This window comes from Fistularia commersonii, chromosome 6 (assembly GCF_037954325.1).
Source record: "Fistularia commersonii isolate RoL2024-O1a breed Wild chromosome 6, RoL_Fcom_v1.0, whole genome shotgun sequence".
Classification (NCBI taxonomy): domain Eukaryota; kingdom Metazoa; phylum Chordata; class Actinopteri; order Syngnathiformes; family Fistulariidae; genus Fistularia; species Fistularia commersonii.
In genome coordinates this window covers 19,611,907-19,634,903 of record NC_141289.1, presented here as the reverse complement: position 1 = coordinate 19,634,903, position 22,997 = coordinate 19,611,907, and the positions used below count along the sequence as shown (strand labels likewise).

Here is a 22,997-nt window from a genome sequence, read left to right as displayed (position 1 = left end):
ATATGTATAAATACATACAAATATGTATATATATATATATATGTATATAGACATATGTATACATACATATATGTGTGTGTGTGTGTGTGTCAAGCTGGACTTGCACTGCAGCAGAGCCTGATGCTGAAGTGGAAGTTTTAATATAATAAACCCCTTATCCATGTATGAGGACTCATTCTCTCCAATATGACCGCGCATGACACCACCGTGACCTGCCGATCTGCTCGACTCTTTTCAAAAGTACTATTCAGCACATTCATTAAATTCAAGTCAAATCACGCCGTCCTCCCCAGACGGGGGGGGCTTTCCCTCCTGGAAGCATACAATTCAAACACAACACTCAGTCAGATGTCCTAAATGAGTCGTCGCCATGGATAAAACGAAACAAGATCTGACGCCGGAAGTGCGAAAATGTTTTTTCGCCAGCACATATATGTTCAAATCGTCCCCGTATGAGGACGCTTTTCTGTGAAACCGCTCCATTTACCCAGAGTGGATCGGTAATTCCTAACACCGCGGTTTAACAATCAAAACAAAACAAGCGCGACACGCCCAGGGAACCCCGAGCGACGGCTCGGAAGACCCGGTACGAGGCTCGACATTAAAAAATAAAAAACCAGCCCGGCCCGACAGTGAAAATGTGATTTAGCAGTAATGAGTCCGGTGAGTGACACTTCAGTTCTTGCCGCCGTTCCGCCGCTCTCTCTCTTCTGGCGGCGATTACGACGGTAAGCCCTCATTAACCGCATCATAGACCTACACGGCAGTCAGACGTTTGTTTGCAGCGATTAGTGATGGATGAAGGCAACGCTGTCTGTGTCAGATACCAGCGTGAACCGGGTGAATCAGGCAGCCATTTTCAATTATCAGCCTCCCCGTTGCCGCTCGTGATTAATAGAAACGGAAGGAAGCCGTAAAAAGATCCCGGCAGAATACTGGCAACCCTGAATCCGGGATGTTTGGCGTGCGGCGCTTTGAAAGACGCTGGCAAATTTCAGAAGGCGCCAAGCATTGTGGCCGGTGGATGAAAATGTTAATTTGCTGCCTCGATAATGATGCATGTCATTTCCAAATGTGATTACGGGAGCAGAATGGTGTGTAACACGGTCGTAAAGTGCTTAAGATGTTTTGAAACACATTAGCATGCCTGAACGCTGTGACGTGGAAAAGGCCCTTGAGGGTCTTCGGATTAAAACCGCCAGGAAACCCGGGACGGATCCCTGAAGAATCCCGGGATTAAAGGTTCTTAAAACATAATTAAATCATATTGCATTGGATGTGTGTTGAGTGAGGAGGCAAACCTCCATAAATCAAAACAAATCTTCTAAAGTATCACAACGTGAAGTCTTTGCGTGACGGCGAGAAGATGCGACTTCCTATTAACGGCCCAAAAGATGATTATTTACATGAGTAATGAAAAATCACAGGATGACTGAGTTAATTGTTAGATTAGATATATATCATGTGTTTGTGAGAAAACTATCATCAGCGTCATTTCAATTTTAACTGACCTATGACCGGTTTTTATGTCGGGGTTTTCCGGGGAGCGTTGCCATCAAGTGCATCGCAAAGATTTTACGAATAAAATTATTGCTCTTGTTTTAACTGGGTGGTCATAAAACGCTGGAAATGACTGCACGGTTTAAATAATGGGTGTTTTTTTTTTTTTTATTTAGTGTCGTGTTTTGGAGGACGTTATAACCTTTTGATGGCTTTTTCATGATTTCCCTTCATAACATTCAGAATATAAACATGTTTTCGTTACTTTGATGAATGCATAATGTTAATAAATAGACCGCTCCAAAAAAAATATCGGGAACACTTAAATAACACAATGTAAATGTCCACTTTGGATGCAACATGGATTAATTTAGACTTATTTTAAGAACATGACATCAACCTGCAGTGTGTTTTTACACTTTCATTTGGATTCCAGACCTCCATGGGTTCATATTTTTGATTTCTATTTATCATTCTTGTGTGATTTTGTTGTCAGCACATTCAATTATGTAAAGAACAAAATATTTCATGAGAATATTTCACTCATTCACACCTAGGATGTGTTATTTTAGTGTTCCCTTCATTTTTTTAGCAGCGTTTAATTCATGACATTTGTGGGATAGTTAAGGACTAACTTGTACAGGGAGTTTTCTTGTATCTCCAAATAGATATGTGGATTAAATAATGTGACATAAAAATCTCCTGCACCCCCATTTTTGCTGCCATGGTCTTAATATTAGCTGAGTGACGCCCAGACACACACACCTCACACACACCATTTTACGGCCCGTTTTGCTTTTTTTATTCGGCCCACCACACTATTTTCTTTGAATATTCTAACAAGTATTTTCAATCAATATTGAATTTAGAAACTTATGTTTTCCTTTTTTGTTTTTTTTTCCTTTGATTTTTTTTTTTTCCAAAATAATGTCGGTCGGCACATTTATCTAGTCATTAATGATTTTAAAATTGAAATAAAATGCCAAGAAAAATAAACTATTTAAATTGCAATTTTCATGTTGTTCGCCTAGTTGGCCTGTGCATAAAAATTAAATAAGAAAAGTGTTATATAATCATTAATGATTTTAAAATTAAAATAAAATGCCAAGAAAAATAAGATAAGATAAGATAAGAACAACTTTATTAATCCCGAAGGAAATTGTTGTGCCAGAGTTACAGAAAATATAACAGTAATAAATAATAAAAAAGAAAAGGCAGAATTAGAAATAAAATAAACTATAAACTATAAAGTGTCTCCGTGAAACTATAAAGTGTCTTAGTAAACAAGTGATAAAACTATAAGTGTCTTAGTAACAGGTGAGGTAAGGAGTGCACAATAGTATGATAAAGGAAAAATTGTCGTGTACTGTTGTGAAATAACTATTAAAATTGCAATTTTCATGTTGTTGGCCTAGTTGGCCTGTGCATAAAAATTAAATAAGAAAAGTGTCTCGCCAGCCAAAATAATTGCCTAGTCCTCATAACAACAATAACAATAATAATAATAATAATAATAATAATAATGTAATATCAAATCTTTGTACTTTTTAAGACCTTAAAACACTTTATAGCCTTGACTTTGACACTTTATAGTTTTATTTGTATTTCTTATTCTCCCTCCTTCCTACTATTATTTATCATTGTTATGTTTTACTTGAAACTCTGGCATAACAATTTCCTTCGGGATAAATAAAGTTGTTCTTATTCTTATTCTTATTCTTATTATAAGCTCACACTCTGTTAGCCACATTAGCAATTGCACTGGTTTGATCCTTTTAGTTCTGAAGATCTGCAGGACGTTCAAGAAACCTCACGTCCTAAAACATTTATCGGACGAAAAGTTATGTAAGGTGTCCGGAGAAAGAGCGCCCCCTACTGTTTGGAGGAGGAACTCCTCTGACTTCCAGCAGAAGCCGATATTTCCTGTCGCTGTTAAACGTTCATTTGACGCGTCGCCGTCACCGGGGTCTTCGGTCTGACTGAGGTGGTCTCGAAATGGGGGTTTCGGCGACCACGGGGTTTCGGGAGCAGCCGACTCATCTTTATCTCGTCGTTTCACGGTTTAGTCATTTGTCTGGGTGGACTCCCACCGCCCGGCCTGCACGGGGGGGACGGTGGGGGGGGGGGAAGGTTTCTGTTTCCACAAAAACAAAACTTTGATCGCGCCCCGGGGCCCCGATGGCGGGGCGTCGAGCGACGGCGACGATCGGGACGATTTAGTAAAACGTTAATACGCCGGATTTCACACACGAGGTGTAAAATACACGGGTTACATTTCTAAATCGGTTGCGATTTCAACAAAACCTTCTTAATTCCACTCAAAAATCATTTCATTGCATTTTGAGATCCTATCATTGGTTGCTTTTGCTGTTACTTATATTTTCATGCGTCTGACTTTTTCAGCTAGCTATTAGTTACTTTTATTTGTGTGTATCAAAAGTATTTTTTCTGATCAAGAATAATAAGGGAAATATATCGAGGTCAACTTTGAAAACAGTTTTCAAGAAGTAACTTTAAAAAAAAACAACATAATAAACTAACAATGTTATAATGAAATTAGCAACAAAACAGCAATAGATAATTGTATTTTTTAGATCATGTAGAACGAGGAGGATTAAAAGCTTTAAAATGCTCACCGCTTGGGGTTTAGTGTCTTTCCCAAAGTCAGGGGCCCCGATGCCTACAGAAGAAGAGATGGTGGAAAATAAGCATCTTTTCAAATAATAATGTCATAATACACATTAGGCTGTTGAACAAATTTCTCGGTAACTTTTGTTTTAATTCGTGTTTGTTTCCAGCTCGATTGTCGTTAAGGAAACAACTGCGTCCGCGATACTTATTTAGTTAATGGTTAATAAAAGTTAACTTCTTCTTCTTTTGGTTTTTCCCTTCAGGTGTCGCCACAGCGAGTCAACTTTCTCCATCTAACCCTATTCTCTGTATCCTCCTCTCTCACACCAACTACCTTCATATCTTCTCTCACTACATCCATAAATCTTCTCTTTGCTCTTCCTCCAGACCTCTTGCCTGGCAGCTCCAATTCCAGCATCCGTCTACCAATATATTCTCTATCCCTCCTCTGTCCATGACCCAACCATCTCAGTCTGGCTTCTCTGACCTTCTCTCCGAAACATCTAACATGTGCTGCTCCACTGATGGACTCATTCCTGATCCTCTCCATCCTGGTCACTCCCAAAGAGAACCTCAACATCTTCATCTCTGCAACCTCTAGTTCTGCCTGCTGTCTTTTGGTCATTGGAACAGTTTCTAGTCCAAACATCATCGCTGGTTTCACCACTGACTTGTACACCTTTCCTTTCATTCTGGCTGATGTTCTTCTATCTCTTCGTACCCCTGACACTTTTCTCCACCCATTCCAACCTGCTGGGACCCGTCTCTTCACCTCTTTTCCACACTCTCCGTTGCTCTGGACTGTTGACCCCAAGTACCTGAAATCCTCCAGCTTCTTGATCTCCACTCCCTGTAGCCTCACCATTCCACCTGAGTTCCCCTCATTCACACACATATATTCTGTCTTGCTGCGACTAACTTTCATTCCTCTCCTTTCCAGAGCATACCTCCACCTCTTGATATTTTCCTCTACCTGTTCTCTGCTCTCACTACAGATCACAATGTCATCCGCAAACATCATGGTCCATGGGGATTCCTGTCTAACCTCATCTGTCAGCCTATCCATCACCATTGCGAACAAGAAGGGGCTCAGAGCTGATCCCTGATGGAGTCCCACCTCCACCTTGAACTTCTCGGTTACCCCTACAGCACACCGTACCAGTGTCTCACAGCGTGCATACATGTCCTGCACCAGTCTAACATACTTCTCTGCCACTCCAGACTTCCTCATACAATACCAGAGCTCCTCTCTTGGCACCTTGTCATATGCTTTTTCTTGGTCTACAAAAACACAATGCAACTCCCTCTGGCCTTCTCTGTACTTTTCTATTAGCATTCTCAGTGTAAATACTGCATCTGTAGTACTCTTCCTAGGCATGAAGCCATACTGCTGTTCACAGATGCTGACTTCTGCTCTCAGTCTAGTTTCCACTACTCTTTCCCATAACTTCATTGTATGGCTCATCAACTTTATCCCTCTGTAGTTGCCACAATTCTGCACATCCCCTTTATTCTTAAAAATAGTCACCATCACAATTCGTCTCCATTCTTCAGGCATCTTCTCACTCTCTAAGATCCTGTTGAATAATCTAGTCAGGAAATCTACCGCTGCCTCTCCTAGACACTTCCACACCTCCACAGGTATATCATCAGGACCAACCGCTTTTCCACTCTTCATCCTCTTCAATGCCTTCCTCACTTCACTTTTACTAATTTGTGCTACTTTGTGGTCTACAATAGTCACTTCTTCTACCCTTGCCTCTCTTTCATTTTCCACATTCATCAGCTCTTCAAAGTACTCTTTCCATCTTCCCATCACTCTTCTAGCATCTGTCAATACATTCCCCTCTCTGTCCTTAATCACCCGGACCTGTTGTACATCCTTTCCATCTTTATCTCTCTGTTTCGCCAACCTGTATAGATCATTCTCACCCTCCTTACTATCCAACCGAGCATACAAGTCATCATAAGCCCTTTGTTTTGCCTTTGCTACCTCTATCTTTACCTTTCGCCGCACCTCCCTGAACTCCTGTCTGTTCTCTTCAGTCCTCTCAGTATCCCACTTCTTCGCTAACCGCTTTCTCTGTATACACTCCTGCACTTCCTCATTCCACCACCAAGTCTCCTGATCTACTTTCCTTCCAGATGACACACCAAGTACTCTTCTACCTGTCTCCCTGATAACACTAGCTGTTGTTGTCCAATCATCTGGAAGCTCACCCTGACCACCCAGACCCTTTCTCAACTCCTCCCTGAAAACCATGCAACACTCCTCCCTTTTCAGCTTCCACCATTTTGTCCTCTGCCCTGCCTTTGTCCTCTTCATCTTCCTTGTCACCAGAGTCATCCTACAAACCACCATCCCATGCTGTCTGGCTACACTCTCACCTACAACTACTTTGCAGTCACTGATCTCTTTCAGGTTACCTCGTCTATACAAGATGTAGTCTACCTGCGTGCTCCTACCTCCGCTCTTATAAGTTACCCTATGTTCCTGTTTTTTCTGGAAAAAGGTGTTCACGACAGCCATTTCCATCCTTTTTGCAAAATCTACCACCATCTGTCCCTCTGCATTCCTATCCTGGATACCAAATCTGCCCATCACTTCTTCATCCCCTCTATTTCCTTCACCAACATGTCCATTGAAGTCTGCACCAATGACCACTCTCTCGTTTCTGGGAATATTCTGCATCACTTCATCTAACTCATTCCAGAACTTCTCCTTCTCTTCAGATTCACATCCCACCTGTGGGGCATAGCCACTAACAACATTGAGCATCACACCTTCAATTTCCAGTTTCAGACTCATAAGTCTATCTGACATTCTTTTCATTTCTTTTCTCTAGGACGTTCCTTACGAACTCCTCCTTCAAGATAACTCCTATTCCATGTCTCTTCTTGTCAGTACCATAATAGTACAACTTAAAGTTGCTCCTAGGCTTCTAGCCTTACTACCTTTCCACCTGGTCTCCTGGACACACAGTATATCCACCTTCCTTCTCTGCATCATGTCCACCAACTCTCTACCTTTTCCTGTCATAGTCCCAATATTCAAAGTCCCTACTCTCAGTCCCAGACTCTTTCCTTTCCTCCTCTCTCTGCTTCCAAACACAACCTCCTCCTCTTCTTCTTGTTCTTCTTCGACCCACAGTAGCCCAATTTCCATTAGTACCCTGTAGGTCATCAGTACCAATGGCGGTTGTTGTTAACCCAATTATCAACCAATCCGGTATGATATGGTTATGGTTGACTCGCATGTTTGGTTTTGGCAAAAGTTTTACGCTGGATGCCCTTCCTGACGCAACCCTCTGCATTTATCCGGGCTTGGGACCGGCACAGGGAGACACTGCTCCGTGTCTCCCCAATAAAAGTTAACTATTGTGTATTAATTTTACAATGATTTAATGTGCAATATGGTGTAATAGTTATTTAATGAGAAAATATACAAGTGTAGATTTTTCTTTTACTTAAACACTTCTAGCATCATCATCCATAAGTCATCTTTCAAGTCTGACTTGGAAAAACAATTATTTATGAGTTTCGTTTGACTTTGCTTTTTTTTTTTAGTTTTACGCTCTTTTCTCGTGCCTTTAACGATGCTTTATTCCAAATATGTATAGATCTTTGCTTCAGTTATTGGGAAATTTAATGTTTTTTTATGTTTTGAAAGGAGTGTCATCTCTTTTTCAATGTAAAAATGTCATTTGGGGAAATTTTTCATTATTCAGCTCTCAAAGGAAACACGAAGTCACAATGTTAAACGGCTTGCCGCAATCCAGACACATTTAAAATATATAAAATTATCTATGCATTTACATAGCTATCTTTATTTATAGTGTGTGTGTTTCTTTTCCGCACTACGCTATCAGTCTTCATCTGTTGTTTTCAGAAGTGAAGCAAATGAACATTTGTTTTTTCATTACAGCAACAGCCAACCTTTCTCTATCTTTCTTCCAAATTTGGTTTTTCTGCCAGATCCCATTACAGTCTTCACCCCCAAACCACCACCCGAAAAAAGACTTAGGAGGGCATCGGCCAGTGGAAATTTCTCCTCAGATTATCAGACGGGCCGAAGACGCTTGTAATTTCTTTTCTTGACGACAGAGCAGTGTAGTTTTGGAGGAAGCCTATTACTGTCCACCCACGCACACACTCACACCCATCAGTCGCAGGCGCACACGACCTCAATAACCCTACACACACACACACACACACACACACACACACACACAGCGGCCTATCCTTGTCAGACCCCCCCACCCCTGCGCTACTACGCTACTGCCATCCAGTGGTTGCTCCTGCAGCCACAGCCAGACGCAGTGTTTTGGCAACTGAGGTTTTCAGGCGTTGAAAAGTAATAAAATCCTTTTTCTTTTTTTTAAACTTTACTTTCACTCAAATATAAGCTTTGTCTTAAAAATGGAGGAGTAAAAAAAAAATTAAGGGTAATGTTATTGTTGCTTGTCTCTTGATCGCACACCTTTACTTCCCAGATCTGGAGCCGAGACGAAGGGGACGACCTCGGCTTGGTGTTTTTCCGCCATTTTCATGTAACGTCTTATTTGTTTTGTAACTAAAATGCGATAAACTCTGCGTTTTTTTTTTGTTTTTTTTTTGTGAAGATGGAAATGAAGGTGCGAGGAGATGAGGTGGCTGCTTTATTTTGGTTCGAGTGGAAGACATACAAAGCCAAAAAAAAAAAAAAAAAAATGACATCTTACCGAAGTGACACTTGCTTTCAAAACAGCTTGCGTTCAAAAGCCCCTTCAAAAAAGCAAATACAGGGTTAGTATCCTGGAGTCGTCATGGAGACCATCCTTTATCGCAGAGTTAGTGGAACACTACATGTACATCTGGATTTTCCACACAAAACCATGAATACCGTTTGGCATTTCAAGAGAAGACACGATTGTGCTTTGGCAGCTTTGTTACAAAAAATAATAATAACGACAATAATAATAATAATCACAGATCCGAATAAGCCTTAAAAAAAACAAACCTCCTCACTCGGAGCGATTAAAGGGCCTCTGCTCTTGTGAAATAAGACAACGTTGAAGAACACGAGGCACTTCATCTCCGCCGCTGCCTGGGGACGGCGATCTAAGACTCGGGCAGTGTGACGTGACGGGTGGAGCGCAGAATAAAGGTGAGACCGTGTGTTTTCCTCGGAGGAGTCGGAGATACCAGACGACGGGGCTCGGGGAGGCTTCAGCGGAAGGAGGGATTCCTCTGCAGCCTCCAGAGCCCAGAGGCGGAGGAGACGCTCTCTGAGGATGAAGCCGCTGCAGACGTGGAAACTACAGCCGCTCGTGTCTCTTTTCACTCTCACTCCGAGTCCGTTAATAAATAATGTTCTTCCACTCCACAGGTGAGCCGGGTAAACTCCCCTCCCCCTTTAATAAAATGACATGTTGGAAGACCAGGTGATGAGGGGCCCCTGGAGGCTCATCACTTTTCATTTGTTTTTAGTTTTTTTGTGTTTAAATGTTTTTTTTTTTTTTTGTTTGTTTGTTTCATGTTTTCACCAGCTTGCCAATACAAGACGTCAAAGAGATTTACTGATCTGACCTCCAACTGACAGAAATCTGAAGTTTCAACACTTGGTTTGGTGTTTTTCTAATCGTTTTCACTGCTTTTAAGGCACTTCGTTTTGTTTTTTAAACAGTCCTTGGTAATTCACTCATGGCAGGTTTTTTTTTTTTTTTTACATCATTATATTTTTAAAGAAAGATGGATTTCAGAAAAAAAAAAAAATCAATTTATATTCAAAGAAAATGCTCTGTTTTGGAATGGTCAAAATCCAATTCGATTTTTACCAGACAAAATATGATCAAATGCGAAACAAAAATTTGTAAGATAATCTGGGTAAAAAAAAAATAAAAAAAAAATCCAGAAAAAATAATCTTCTCAATGTTGGCGAATGAAAGCAAAAGAACTTCCAAACACAAGAGACTTATCACAAACCTGAAAACGACAACAAATCTGGGACTTCCTCTGCCGGGTGGATCCTCAGGTCAGATCAGTGATTCTGCCTGAATGACAATGATGAGAGCGGCCTCTAACGGGGGTCTGAGGAGAGCCGACCCGGGGTCCCCATCACCGAGGAGGCTGTAAAATGCAGATTAATGTGCTGAAAGCAAACACTCCCCAGACTCTGACAGCCCTCTGCCAAATATTCCACATATCAACGGAAGCAAACATTCAGAGTCCCTTCAGCAGAAACGATCCGGAGGTAAAAATCACGTGCAGTCTTTAAAAATCTCACCCAATATTTCACCTGATTGGAGGAAAGTTCCAGTTAAAAACCTGTGCTTCTTGCAGCCTGAAAGCTCATATGATAAATGTTAATAAATAAAGCGTCATTCGTCGGAACGCCGGCGGGGATCAGTCTGTGGGATCGGGGCTGAAGGCTGCGTTTTCTCGCCCGCCCCCTCCCTGGGCCTTGGAGTCCAAGCCGAGCGCGGCGGAAGCCTGGGACTGGGAGGGCGGTCCCGTCGAGGACTCGTCACCGGGACGGGTGTGTGTCGTGGCCTCGTACTGCTGGTTAGACACCTGGACACAAGGAGGCCATCGGTTACGGCAGGAAGCGCTCACCGGAGGTTAAAATAAATCCAACCGACGGTTTGGGAGCTGCGTCCCAATCTTTGTTTTTCATGATACACATTTTTCACGCAAGACAGAAAGTTTCGTTTGTTGTCTCAAACTCCAAAACCAGTTGGAACCGGCTTACAGTGGGACACACACATGAAGGGACAAACCAAAAACCCATGTTCAATGACACACACATTAGAGGGTTGAAAAGCAAACATCTTCATTTAGAAGAAACGTCAGGGGGGGAAAAAAAAAAAGTTCTGAAATTCCAGTCCAGAGTGAGACCTCCATCTAGGAGACCAACACTGTCAACGTCTCAAAGATAGACCGGACGTCATCACACAGGCGTGGGAGGTTCACACATGATCACACCCACATAGCACGCACACACACACATATATATAAATGAGTCACTTATCACTTAACTCACAGGAAGCCAGACACACAAAGACACGGACACACACACAAACGCAGAAATTTTCCATCGGACTCCACCGAAAAAAAAAAAGGCCTCGCCTCTCTTGGGCGAAGTGTGGGCAGGTGGAAACGTCACCAAGAACATGTGAGTGGGGGTTGGAGGAGAACAGGCTGGTGTCAATCAACCCTTTTTTGTGTTCATTTAGAGCGATGTTTTCACGGGCCGGCCTTCGAGGGAGCGGCGGATAAACGCAACAAAAGGAAACGACTGATAGGAAAAACAAAATGAAGTGTTTCAAAGATTACTTCTCAAAGTCAAAGTCAAACACTGTCTAATAATCAGTTTGGCTAGCTGACGGGCTTCATTGTTGGGCGTGGGAACAATGAGGGAACTTTAAATGTTGTAAAGGGATACATTTGGTATCATTTTACATATCTGATTTCTGGAAAAGCTCCCTAACGCAGCACTCATACCTTTTGGTCACGTTTGACTTTTAGTCTGCTATTGACTGAACATCTTCTGAAATGTGACCTGCTTCACCTGCAGCGGCTGCGTCTCCGGCGGCGGCAGGTTGCTCTTCGCCAGGCGGATCATCTCCTGAACCTGGACGAAAGCGAAGGCGATGGTGACCCAGGGGGCGCCGGAGAGCACCCAGGCCGGACGGTTGACGTCCTCCTGTTCCTCCTGGTGCTTTGTCTTCTTCAAGGGTAGAACGGGGGCCCGGCTGGAGGGAGCAGGGTCACCCCTGGAACTCTGGCTCTGCACCATGGCGATAGTGGCGATGGGAACTGGACTGGAGGGAACGGGGACGTTCTCGGCTAACATTCTTTCCTCTACGAAAGAGACATGGTTTTGATTAAGCGGCGCGCGAAGAATTGAATTGACATCATGGTCAACTTTTGCAGCTCATAATTATCAGCCTCCAGGTCAAACAGGTCAAACCCCTTTACTATCAGCTGCTACCTCAGTGAGCAGTTTGAGCCTTGAGGCACTGGACAGACTTGAATGACACTCCAAAATACTGAGGTCTCCCACTATGGCAGCATTCCTTGTAACGGGAGGTGATTCTATCGAAACCCTGAGCCGTCTTGGACGTCGTTTAGTAAAACTATTAAGATCTTCTACCTCAAAAATTTGGGAAATTTTTGGCGAGGAAATTACCAACACAACACATCAGAATCCGGCTGAAACGACACAAAAATAAAGGCGCCTTGAAAAAGAAACAACGGTAGCCTTGTTATCGTATCTGAAAGGGATCACGGTGGAAACAGGACGTGTGGTCGGTTTTGATTGGTTTGTTTACCTGCCTGAAGGTCAGCCGCTAATGATCTGATTATTCTAATGCCAAATGCGGCTGACATTAATCATACAAACTTTCGGAGTCCAAAACACTCCCCTTCTCTCCGAGCGGCGTCCTGTAAACGCTCTCAGAGTGTTGTGGCGTCCTGAAATGACCCGCGTCGAGTCCCTGCCCTCGCTTCACCCGCCCTATCGGCGGCGTCTAAAAAGGAAGGAAGTGAAAGTCCCCCACCCTTCCCCTCCGAGTCGCCGCACAGACACTGCAATGAGCAGAAGATGAGGAGGATGACGAGGGACGCCATGCCGATGCCCCGGAACGTCTCCGCTGCACCTGTCGAGCGGGAAAAACATGTCACGTTGGAGAGTGTGAACGCATGACCGCACACACAGAGTTAGAATGGAAGCTGAGACCAGATGTGATTTTAAAGATTTACACGAGGAGAGAGTTGCATCGCTCTGAAAAAAAAAAAAAAAAAAAAATGTTGCTTTTCCTATATTTTCATTTCTTCTCTGCAAAACTGATAACTACAAAGGACAGACATTGTCCACGAGCCACATGGAAATAGCCAAAAATATATTCTTTAGACTATTAAAGTTCAACGTATGGAGTGTAAATCGGTCTGATCTGTTAATTAGAAACATCTAATCCAGTTCGAGTTACTAAGAATATTTGCTTTTATTAGAGCAAGTGGGAAAAGGGTAACATTGTAAGGATGCGCATTTTTCACCAAAAGTAAAAATCAGTTCAGGGTAATAGGACTTTTGTACTGAAATTTCCTACAAGAAGCGAATTATTCGTCCAAACAGAATATTTTAACTCTTTTTAAACGTGTGAAATTTCATAGTTGCAGTAAATGCTATTTGCCACAAGGGGGCAGAAAAACCCGTGTCTAATCTGATGTCGCCGGTGTTTAAAGCGTTAAACCCTTGTGGACACGTTATTAGATCATTTCTAGATGACACATGTTTACTTTTACAGTTGAAATACATAGAGTGAGGTTGGTGTGTGTGTGTGTGTGTGTGTGTGTGTCTATGTTTTCCACCGCTGTTACTGTTCATCAAAAACACCCTGCAATTAGTGCAGAGAATTCTAGAAGGAAGTGTTGCTGCTACACTAAATGAACGGGATTGTGAAAAACTCATGCTCAATAATATAATTTAGAATTTTCAGTTATGTTTTTTTTTTCCCAGATAAATGAGGCAATTATTTCAGGAATAAAGGGTACATTCTTCATTTCACCCCAATTGAAATGGTTTTTGAGGATTCTGAGATAAATCCCTCAATAATTCTTCAGTAGTCACACAGCAGTTTGTTTGGTTTTTTTTTATCCTTTTTAATGTATTTATCTATTGCCTATTAATTCACCTTAATGTCTTCTGACACCTGTACTCTTGCCCTGTGCTGCTGCGACAACCCAGTTTCTCCAGCGGGGATAAATAAAGCATTATCTAAGTTTGGAGGACGGATCAATGACATCCTGTTACAGAATACTCAGGAGGATAAATTGACGGGAGGATAAAAACGAATGAACGCTCCCTGAATGTGTTTTTAGTTTCTAGAGTTGCCAGAACCCAGACAGACACACTGTGAAAAAAGTCTTTTTCTCCGTCCTTCCAAAAGAAAACGCCTTCATACCGAAGTATCCGACCAGCAGCCCCCCCACCATGGCGCCACAGCCCCGGCCCAGGCCCAGGTGCAGCCCCTGCAGGATCCCCTGCGCCGACGTCCTCAGGGCCGGAGGAACGGCTCCGCTCAGGAAGGAGATGCACGCCGCCCAAACCGAGGCGTGGGTCAAACCTGCACGACACCAGGAGCCACACACTCAGCTCCTCGGGCACTTTCATGATCTTTTTGACACATATTTCAAGACCCTTGAGAGATTTAACAGCTTAATCGTCCATTCATGAACCTGAAATGTGCGCTATATAGTTGGATATCGTTTCACTCACAATACCCATTACATTTTCAAACTAGATATTAAGGTCATCAGACGTAAAAAACAGACACATTTAGAAAGTATCGACCCATGTCGGTCCAATATCTAGGCTGTTAAATCTAACTGTATTTAAAATCTAACATTTTAAAGAAATATTTCATTAGTCAGAATTGCAGATGAAAAGTCCTATGACTAAATGCTATGAAAACAAGAAAGTGTGAATCAGTCACCAAACATATGAAGCCCTTCCATATATCTAAAAATACTAAATTGAAAAAGAAGGTGTAACTGCTCTTCAAACGGAACGAAACAAAGTGTTTCCAGCGTTTCGAAGAATCAGAACACTGGAGGAAGGAGGAGCGCCTCGGGGCAAAGACGGGCAGTTCGGAGCCGAACTCCCGATGGTTACCTTGGAGGACCTCCATGGGTAGGACGGTCCAGGCGTTGTGCAGGTAGGAGATGTAGAGGTACCGGGCAGTGTTGCAGGCCAGGCCGATGTACAGGACTCTGCACGAGACAGAAGAAAACCATCCGTCATAGAACGCTCCGGTGGACCCTCCTAGTTTTCCGATTCATTTTTATTTCCGTTACAACTCACAGCGTCCTTAAAGTCGACAGTTTTATGAAGCGACAGGCAGATTGAACCATATGTCGTTTTTTTACTTCATTGCCATTATTAGTCTACCCTGATAGGATGTTGAAACAAAAAACTAAAGCGGTTATGAAGTTAGCTAAGATAAATCGCCTGTCAATCATGCAAAGCATGAAAAAACAAAGCAAATTAACCAGGACAAAAAAAAAAACAATCGCAGACAAAAAGAAGAAGTCGGCATCTGAAAAGTGAGTCAGCAAGCAGAAAAATATGAGCAGAAAAAGAAGCGCACAAACATGGTTTAAGAATAAATAGCTGTTCCTTGCATCATTTGTAACCTATTGTGAGTATCGTTACGCTCAATCACACTTGGAAATATGATCGTACCAAATTCTGTAATGTGCGGCAGTTTGTCAACACCGAATCATTCAAGAGAAGGTTTATCTATTGTTTTTTTTCATGTGGCTCTCCAAAGGTGTGTGTGGGATCATTAAATACTTGTGTTTTTAAGAGAGCAGTGTGTTGACCTTAGGTTTTCACATGAGAAACGTCTGCGGACGGTGCCAGAGGTTTATTGTTTCGAGCCGTCTTGTGCTCCTGCCTCTGACAGCGGGATTAAACAGCTGGAAGCTACCTGCTCCTTCAGCAGGATCTGCTGCAGAATGAAGGCGACGCCCTCAGCAAACTGATTCACCAGCTGACAGGACAGTTTGACTGTTTGTTCAACACACGCACACAACACAACACACACACAAACACACCATGGAGCTGAGCAGGACATGGCCCCTCAGACAGAGGACAAACACACACCGCTACTTTGTACTAGTAAAACACAGGGTTGTGCTTGAACACATCACATGCTTCTGTTGCTGTAAGACAGCGACGGCTCATCTGGTGATTAGCGGATCTGATTATCACAGAAACAAACACTATAATCGTCCGACAATTGTAAGCTTGTTTTTTTTTTAATATAATTCTCTAATCATATTTTCTCCTGAAATTTGACTTGACTCGTTAGGAATTCAATTGCAATAGATGTATTAACTACGACAAATTCAGGCGGCAAGTAATTACTGGCAGTGAGAAGCGCAAAACAACAACTCCAAAAATCCGCATCAAAGAATTGACAATTTGGCATTAAAGTTCCTGAAATCGAAGAAAGAAATTGCCGAGCAGCAACAAGAACACGGCCGGTGTTATTCGGAAAAGAAACTTTTTTTTTTTAACAATATCTCATCACTGAAACGGTTTATTTCACATCAGTGCTGGTAAAAAGCTTCTGAACGTGAACGGCATTCTAGAACTACATCCGATGTAGTTTTCCTTCGGGCTCGTCTCGTGTCACTATTTGGTGAAAGTTTTTCAAATCGGACTGTGTAAATTTACTCTCAGCCAGTTTCTGTCTGAGAGAGAAAAAAGCTGACAGAAGGAAAAAGGTAATTGGCAATGAAGAAAATGAACAAACAATTGTCAAACTCTAAAAGTGATTTTATGCAGACCGTGGCTGGATCTAAAATTCTACGAACCTAAAACAGCTCCAGTCATGACATCAGAAGACATGTGATGTATGTCTTTGTGTTGGTGTCATTACATTGCAAAGCTACGTTTAAATTAAAAGACGGGACATTATCGTAAAGCGGGTGACAGAAGTGAAGGTCTAAGATTCATACAGGGAAGAGGTTTTTTCTGTCAGGTCAACACTTCTTACCACCTTATTGGAGACACACACACACACGCACACGCACGCACGCACACAGCCGGGACAAACAGGAAGTGTGTTTGCTGCAGAGCACCAGATTGTCACACATAGACAGAGGTACGTCTGCAGCTCGTTTGGAAAACAACAAAAAAAAACTTTGCACTTCGGTCTGTGTCCTCACTAGTTTGATTTTCGTACAGATTTCTATTTCAAAAATAAAAAAATGTAGATATTCTTTTATGATTTGGTTTTTCACATTTTTAAATAATTTCCGCTTTTGACTTTAAGACATTTCTAACTATCTCTCGGGTTCTTTTCTTGTTCAATTTTACATTAGTCATTGAAAACCCCCAGTAAATCTTGATATCCATCTGCAAAGCAAAATTTTGCAACCCCTCTATATATCTAGATATTGCAAACCATATTATCTTTCTTAGTGTTAAACAGATGTTGCACACGTACACAACTGCAGTGCCTTGTATACTGGACTTTATCCAGTCTTATGGAAATTCTTTGAAGGAGACATCTTGAAATGACTGTTGCAAAGATGAACTCAATCTCTGCATTGGTATTGATACCTCATATCAATACCAATCCTTTACCTTATTACTAGAACAGTCAGTGTCCGACAGCGATGAGGAGTTGCGTGGACAGAGGACACATTATGTGTTTCCTGTTGCAGCCTGATATCTAACACCAGTCTCTCGAATGTCTCGAACCCCCCCTTTCAATGACATCATTGTTTGAGGCGATGGCTCTCAGACACACACACTCTCAGTGTCTATTACCAACATGTAAAAACACTGTTGCTTCAAACAGCTCTTCCATTCAAAAAATACATAATAATAATAAATGTTATATCTTTTTTTTTTATTTGATCATTTAAGATTAAATTGGGGGGGAGGGGCATTTTCTTGTCTGGTTATTTTAGATCTATCTTTTTTTTTTTTGGATAGTAATATTCCTACGTATAATTGCTCAAATTAATCCTCGTTACAATCCATTAAAAAGAAAAAAAAAAAAAAAATTAAAATATCCATTGCATGTTTTAGCTTTATCTAAGCTACATGCCACTGTGCAGCACAAAGACATCAGCCATCAGCGTCTCCCAGTGCTTTCCAACTGCGGACGATTTTAAAAAGCCTACCGTCCACAGTAAATTCAAAGAATGTGAAACAATACACCAACAGAAGCCGAAAATGCGTCTCGCCCGGCCCGGGGGAATGTCTTGGTGGAATTCTAGCAAGGTCTGCCACTAAAATCTGCGCTTTTGGGGAATTCTGAGAATGATGTCTGATTTTCTTAGCAGATGAAACGCTTGCAATCTTAAATCACACGGATAACACACCCATTTTTTTCCACCCAGTCATTCATTCCGCACTGTTTTTGGGGGGAAATCCATGCAGACCAGGGGAGAAGATGCACACTCCACACAGAAGGACCTTCTTGCTGTGAGACGGGTGAGCTAACCACTGAACCGCTGAACAGATGCAAAATGATTCTGCTATCTGCTCTTATTCTTTATGTATGAAGTAAAACTGTAGCGAGACTGTAAGCCAAATGTCCCTGAACTATTTCCTAAAATTAATCAATATCAAAATATGATAATTTAGTAAAATGGGCACAAAGAGATTTTATTGATCATAACTATTTCTAACTCCAGTCCCTTTTAAATCTAATCCTTGTTGAGCTAGATGCGGCACACTGAGGAGACTGGTACAACCTGCAGATCAGAAAGAGGCTTGTATGATGTCGTAAGGTGTTCCGTCTTACATCAGATAAATATGTGAATATATATGGTTCTCTGGATGCTAGAGAGACGCTCTTTATATTATTGGACCCGATGTCCCAAACATCTACAGACTCTGTCGAGAGAACATCCGGCTTCTGACTCCGCTGATATTTTTTTTCCTTCCCAATCATCTCCCGTCTCTGTGACCGGACTGATTCTGGACAAACAAGACATGTGTGCGGCATTTGTCACATTGAAAAAATCTGGACGGAGCCTCTCGCGTTCTCACCTAATGTGTCCCACCAGCTCGATGAACTTGTGGCTGGTGAAGTAGGCGGCCAGCTCAGACACATGGCTGAGGACGGAGCAGACGCCGAAGAGGGTGTAGGTCCCGTCCAGGTCCTCCAGGTGCCAGTACAGGAAACTGAAGACGAAGCCGTAGCCGAAGCCCATGAACCAGGCGACGAACAGGACGGAGCTGTAGCGCGCGGTGCACAGCAGTTTCACCAGATCGCTATAGCGGAACTCCTGAGGGTTGTCGGGACTGATAGCGGCAGATTCTGACTCTGACGGTGTCCTCTGGCTGTCGCTGTCCTCCACCACTCCCTCCAGAACCTCCTGCTGGTAGTTCTCTCCTTTTTCAAAGTAGAACTGCGTGGCGACGACGAACGACACCCCCATCAGCACGCCAAAGACGATGAAGGCGTTCTGGTAGTTTCGAAAGCGCAGGTCTGTCGTGACGCAGCCGTCGCCTTCTACATTGACGCTGATGTGAGTATGGTCGATCCAGATACCGACGAGCAGCATGGCCAGACCCCAGCCCAGAGAACCCCACATCCTCTGCAGGCCATAACGGTCGCGGGCCTTTCCCAGATACTGCAGGGTGACGGTATCCACTATGGTGGCGGCCGGGGCGCCGAAGAATTCACCGACGATGATTAGAAGCAGGATGAGCAGAAAGAGAGTCTGCACCTGGTCCTGGTTGCGGATAATCTGGAACTCCTTGGCCTCGGTCGGACCGGCAGGGGTGGTGGCTTGTTGGCTGGTGTGGTTCGGCGCCAGCTGGGAGGTGTTCGGCGGCATCCAGGTGATAACCGTCCCCGTCACGCTCCGCTCACGGCGACGGAGCGAGCGGGCCGACAAGTCCGTCACGTCAGGGAGCTCCTCGGGGAGGCCGCGTCGTCTGCGGGTGGCGTCGCCGAGCTGCGTGACGATGTCGCGCGAGGGAGTTGTTACTTCGAGTGGAATTTGACCCTTCGACGTCGTCATCAGAGAGGGTGAGGTCACCATGGTGGATCCAGTGGTTGTAAGAAGTGGGGTTGTAACGGCAGGTGGCACGGTGCCCTTCTCAACACATTTAATCTCTGCTGGTTTGACAAAGCCGATACCACAGTTGAACAGCAGCCAGCAGAAGACGGAGAACAGCAACACCGCTTTCCCTTTCTTGAAGCGGTCAGCCACCACACCCCAGAAGGGGGCGCTGCAAAACTCGATGAAATAGCGGATGCCGACAAGCAGCCCGCTGCGGCTGGCCGTCATGCCCAGCTGCTTGTAGTATACGGCAAGCAGGGGAAGAAGCGAGCCATAGGCGGCGTAGAAGAAGAAGTAGAAGACCTTGGAGATGAGGAGCTTGCTGTTGACGCGGAGGCACATCCTCTCGCAGCAGTCCATCGAGGGAGGGGGGGTCTCCTCGGAAGGGGCTTCGGAGGGCGGCGTTGCCTGATCCCCCGCCTGCCCGGCTGAAAAGCTGTTGAAGGCCGCCGGCAAACCGTACTTGCTCTTCTGCTCTTCCTCATCGTCTGTCAGGATGGCAACCTTGTCATCAGTTGCCATGTCTGGAAGGAGGGAGGAGAAGAAACTGATTTGGTCAAAAATGTACTGGATTCATTAAGACCCTGCCCAAAACAAATGAAATTGCATAATGTTGGCATGATCAACTTTACATGAACACCATAAGAAAATTCACACATATATATATATATATATATATATATATATATATATATATCTTGTGTATGAATCAGAGAAGCTACCATAATTGCCGAATGATACGGAAAAAAACAGATTTATTTAAGTAAAGCAAGAAATAGTTTGAAATTCTGTGAGCAACGCACAGAATCTGTGAGAAATAAATTAAATCAAAAGGAAATTATGCGAGAAATAGAATGAGCAATGATATTGAAATACTGTACCGATTTCTTTTCAAAACAGAGAAATGATGTAGAATTTAGCAAGAAATCACAACAGCTAAAGAAATAGGGAAATCACCACAATAATACAAAAAAAAAGAAACAGAGTCAGCATATATGCAGAAGAAATGATTCAAATGAAGTCATAAATGATCAATTCAATCACTGTGTCTACTTTAAAATGTTGATGAAGCGCTTCTTTTCACGTTAACGGAGATACAGTTCATTACGACATCATAGATGAAGATGTCGAGGTTCTCTTTGGGAGCGACCAGGATGGAGAGGATCAGGAATGGGTCTGTCAGAAAGACAACACGTTAGATTTTTTGGAAAGAAGGTCAGAGATGGTTGGGTCATGGACAGAGGAGGGAGATGGGGATATTGGAAGACGGATGCTGGAATTGAAGGTCTAGACCAGGGTTCGGCAACCCTTAACACCCAAAGAGCCATTTGGACCCGGTTTCCTCGGAAAAGAAAACACTGGGAGCCACAATTACTTTTTGACGTCTGAAATAAAGGTACCACTGTATATATTGCTTTTTATTATCTTTACACTTTGTTTAAACAAGTGTGTAGTGTGTTGCTTCTGAAATTCACAAAGTATTACAGGGAAAATTAAATTTTATTTATGTAATGAGCTCATTTTGAGCTTTGGGCTTTCAGAGCGTGTAGCGGAGCCTTGACCTGAATTTTAAAAATAAATCGGTAAAATTAATCACTGTATCAGTAAACAACAGAAAATAAATATTTGCAAAACATCTTCATAGATATTTATTTTACCTAATTTATGGGACTTCTGCTCCTGAACTTCTGCGCACAGCATCTGCAAATAGGGACTTTACCGGCCAGCGGGTATACCGGCTTCCGCGAGTGTGACGTTATTTTGAGCGACGAAAAATAATAAATATAATTTTATTTAATATTTCAAGATCACAAAAATCTTCCAACTTAGAACTAAAAGTTAAAAAAAGGAATTAACACAAATGAAATACACTTCAATTACATATTTATGATATATTTTCCCAAGCCACTCGGAGCCGCAGTGTAAAGATGAAAGATGGAAGAGCCGCGGGTTGCCGACCCCTGGTCTAGAAGAAGACCGAAAAGAAGATTGATGGACATCGTGGGAGAGGAGGAGACAGAGGATAGGGTTCGATGGAGAAGGTGGATTCACTGTGGAGACCCCGGAAGGGAAAAACCAAAAGAACACAAAGAAGTTGTTCATTGTGATGAACAGAAAAGTAAACAAATTCCATAGGTTCTGCAGAGGAGGTGGAGGTCGCACAAAAGCTGCTATCTTTTATTATTTTAAAGTTTTGTGATTTTTCCGGGTCCGGACCCTGAAAGGGGCCCTTTATGGCACGTCAGTGGCCCCGAAACCTCCAGTTGGAAGCAATCTGCTCGTCACAAAAGCGATTCTATGCGGAAGTATAGCATATCGTCTCCAAACATGCACCTGCTGCAAGATCCGGAGAAACAAAACAAATTACGCTCTTATGAGAAAAAGAACCCGGATGTTAGCATAGAAATTAAAGCTAACGAAACAAACTATCAATAAAACGCTTTAAATGTGAGGAAATGATCTATTACCGAGTGAAGGTGTTTTAATAGGCACGGCTCGCCTGCTGTGACCTCAAATAAAGCCAGAAGTGAGTAAAAACCGATCCGCACGAGGGGAAATAAATTAAAAATAAACGACAAATAGTTGGCTCACCTGCTCAGGTCACCGCTCCCATCAACGTTAAACTGTGACTGCGCACTTTCCGTAGCGTCACTCTCAGCCGCTCGTCGCGACCGCTGTCATTGAAATTCCGTTCATTTCACGAATCGTGTTGAAATTCCACGTCACACGTTTGTGTTTTAATTCAGACTTTCCGACTGGCTGCGCTCTCTTTGTATTCAGAACAACGTCGGCGACTCCAGCCCGTCAAACCGGAGCTCCCACCTGTCCCACATCACTGGTAAGTATGACATCATAGACGCAGCAACTTCCGGTCTATCCTTTCACATTAAAAAAAAATCACATTATATTATATTATATTTTTATTATATTATATTATATTGTATTATATTATATTATATTATAATATATTATGGATTTACTTATTATCATAACCTATGTGAATCAAGTGTTAAATGAAAAATTATAAGAATAAGACCAACTTTATTTATCCCGGAGGAAATTGTTGTGCGAAAGTTACAAGAAAAATATGATGATAATAAGTAATAGTAGAAAATTCTATAAACAGTAAAAAAAGGGGGAGAATAAGAAATACAAATAAACTATAAAGTGTCTTAAGTAGCGAGTGAAATCTATAAAGTGTCTTAAGGTCTTAAGTACCAGTGAAAGATAAGGAGTGCACAAGGAGTGAACATGTAGCTGTTATGAAATATTGCATAGTTATGAAC

At 42.6% G+C, this 22,997-nt stretch overlaps 1 protein-coding gene and 1 long non-coding RNA gene across 2 annotated transcripts; one reads left to right on the top strand and one right to left on the bottom strand.

The window, feature by feature from the left end:
• Nucleotides 1-8,776: 8,776 nt before the first annotated feature.
• LOC147233584 (major facilitator superfamily domain-containing protein 6-like) lies at nt 8,777-22,534 on the bottom strand. The gene is made up of 7 exons (XM_086148549.1): nt 22,303-22,534; nt 18,689-20,234; nt 14,786-14,883; nt 14,076-14,237; nt 12,672-12,770; nt 11,681-11,973; nt 8,777-10,683 (listed from the first exon to the last, which is right to left on the bottom strand). Exons 2-7 carry the CDS (start codon nt 20,230-20,232, stop codon nt 10,516-10,518), a joined length of 2,364 nt encoding a protein of 787 aa, XP_086004675.1. The 5' UTR covers nt 20,233-20,234; nt 22,303-22,534; the 3' UTR covers nt 8,777-10,515.
• Nucleotides 14,162-18,747, top strand: LOC147233585 (uncharacterized). The gene is made up of 4 exons (XR_015106294.1): nt 14,162-14,226; nt 18,034-18,127; nt 18,362-18,421; nt 18,706-18,747. It is a non-coding gene; the product is annotated as an uncharacterized LOC147233585 (long non-coding RNA).
• Nucleotides 22,535-22,997: the final 463 nt, after the last annotated feature.

Bases quoted from the DNA above. Each gene is read 5' to 3' on its own strand.
- LOC147233584 (XM_086148549.1), bottom strand. From the start codon at position 20,232: ATGGCAACTGATGACAAGGTTGCCATCCTGACAGACGATGAGGAAGAG. The intron at 12,771-14,075 runs GTATGAAGGCGT...CCCGCTCGACAG, and splicing joins GCTGCTGGTCGGATACTTCG to GTGCAGCGGAGACGTTCCGG. The intron at 10,684-11,680 runs GTGAAGCAGGTC...CCTTGTGTCCAG, and splicing joins CGGAGACGCAGCCGCTGCAG to GTGTCTAACCAGCAGTACGA.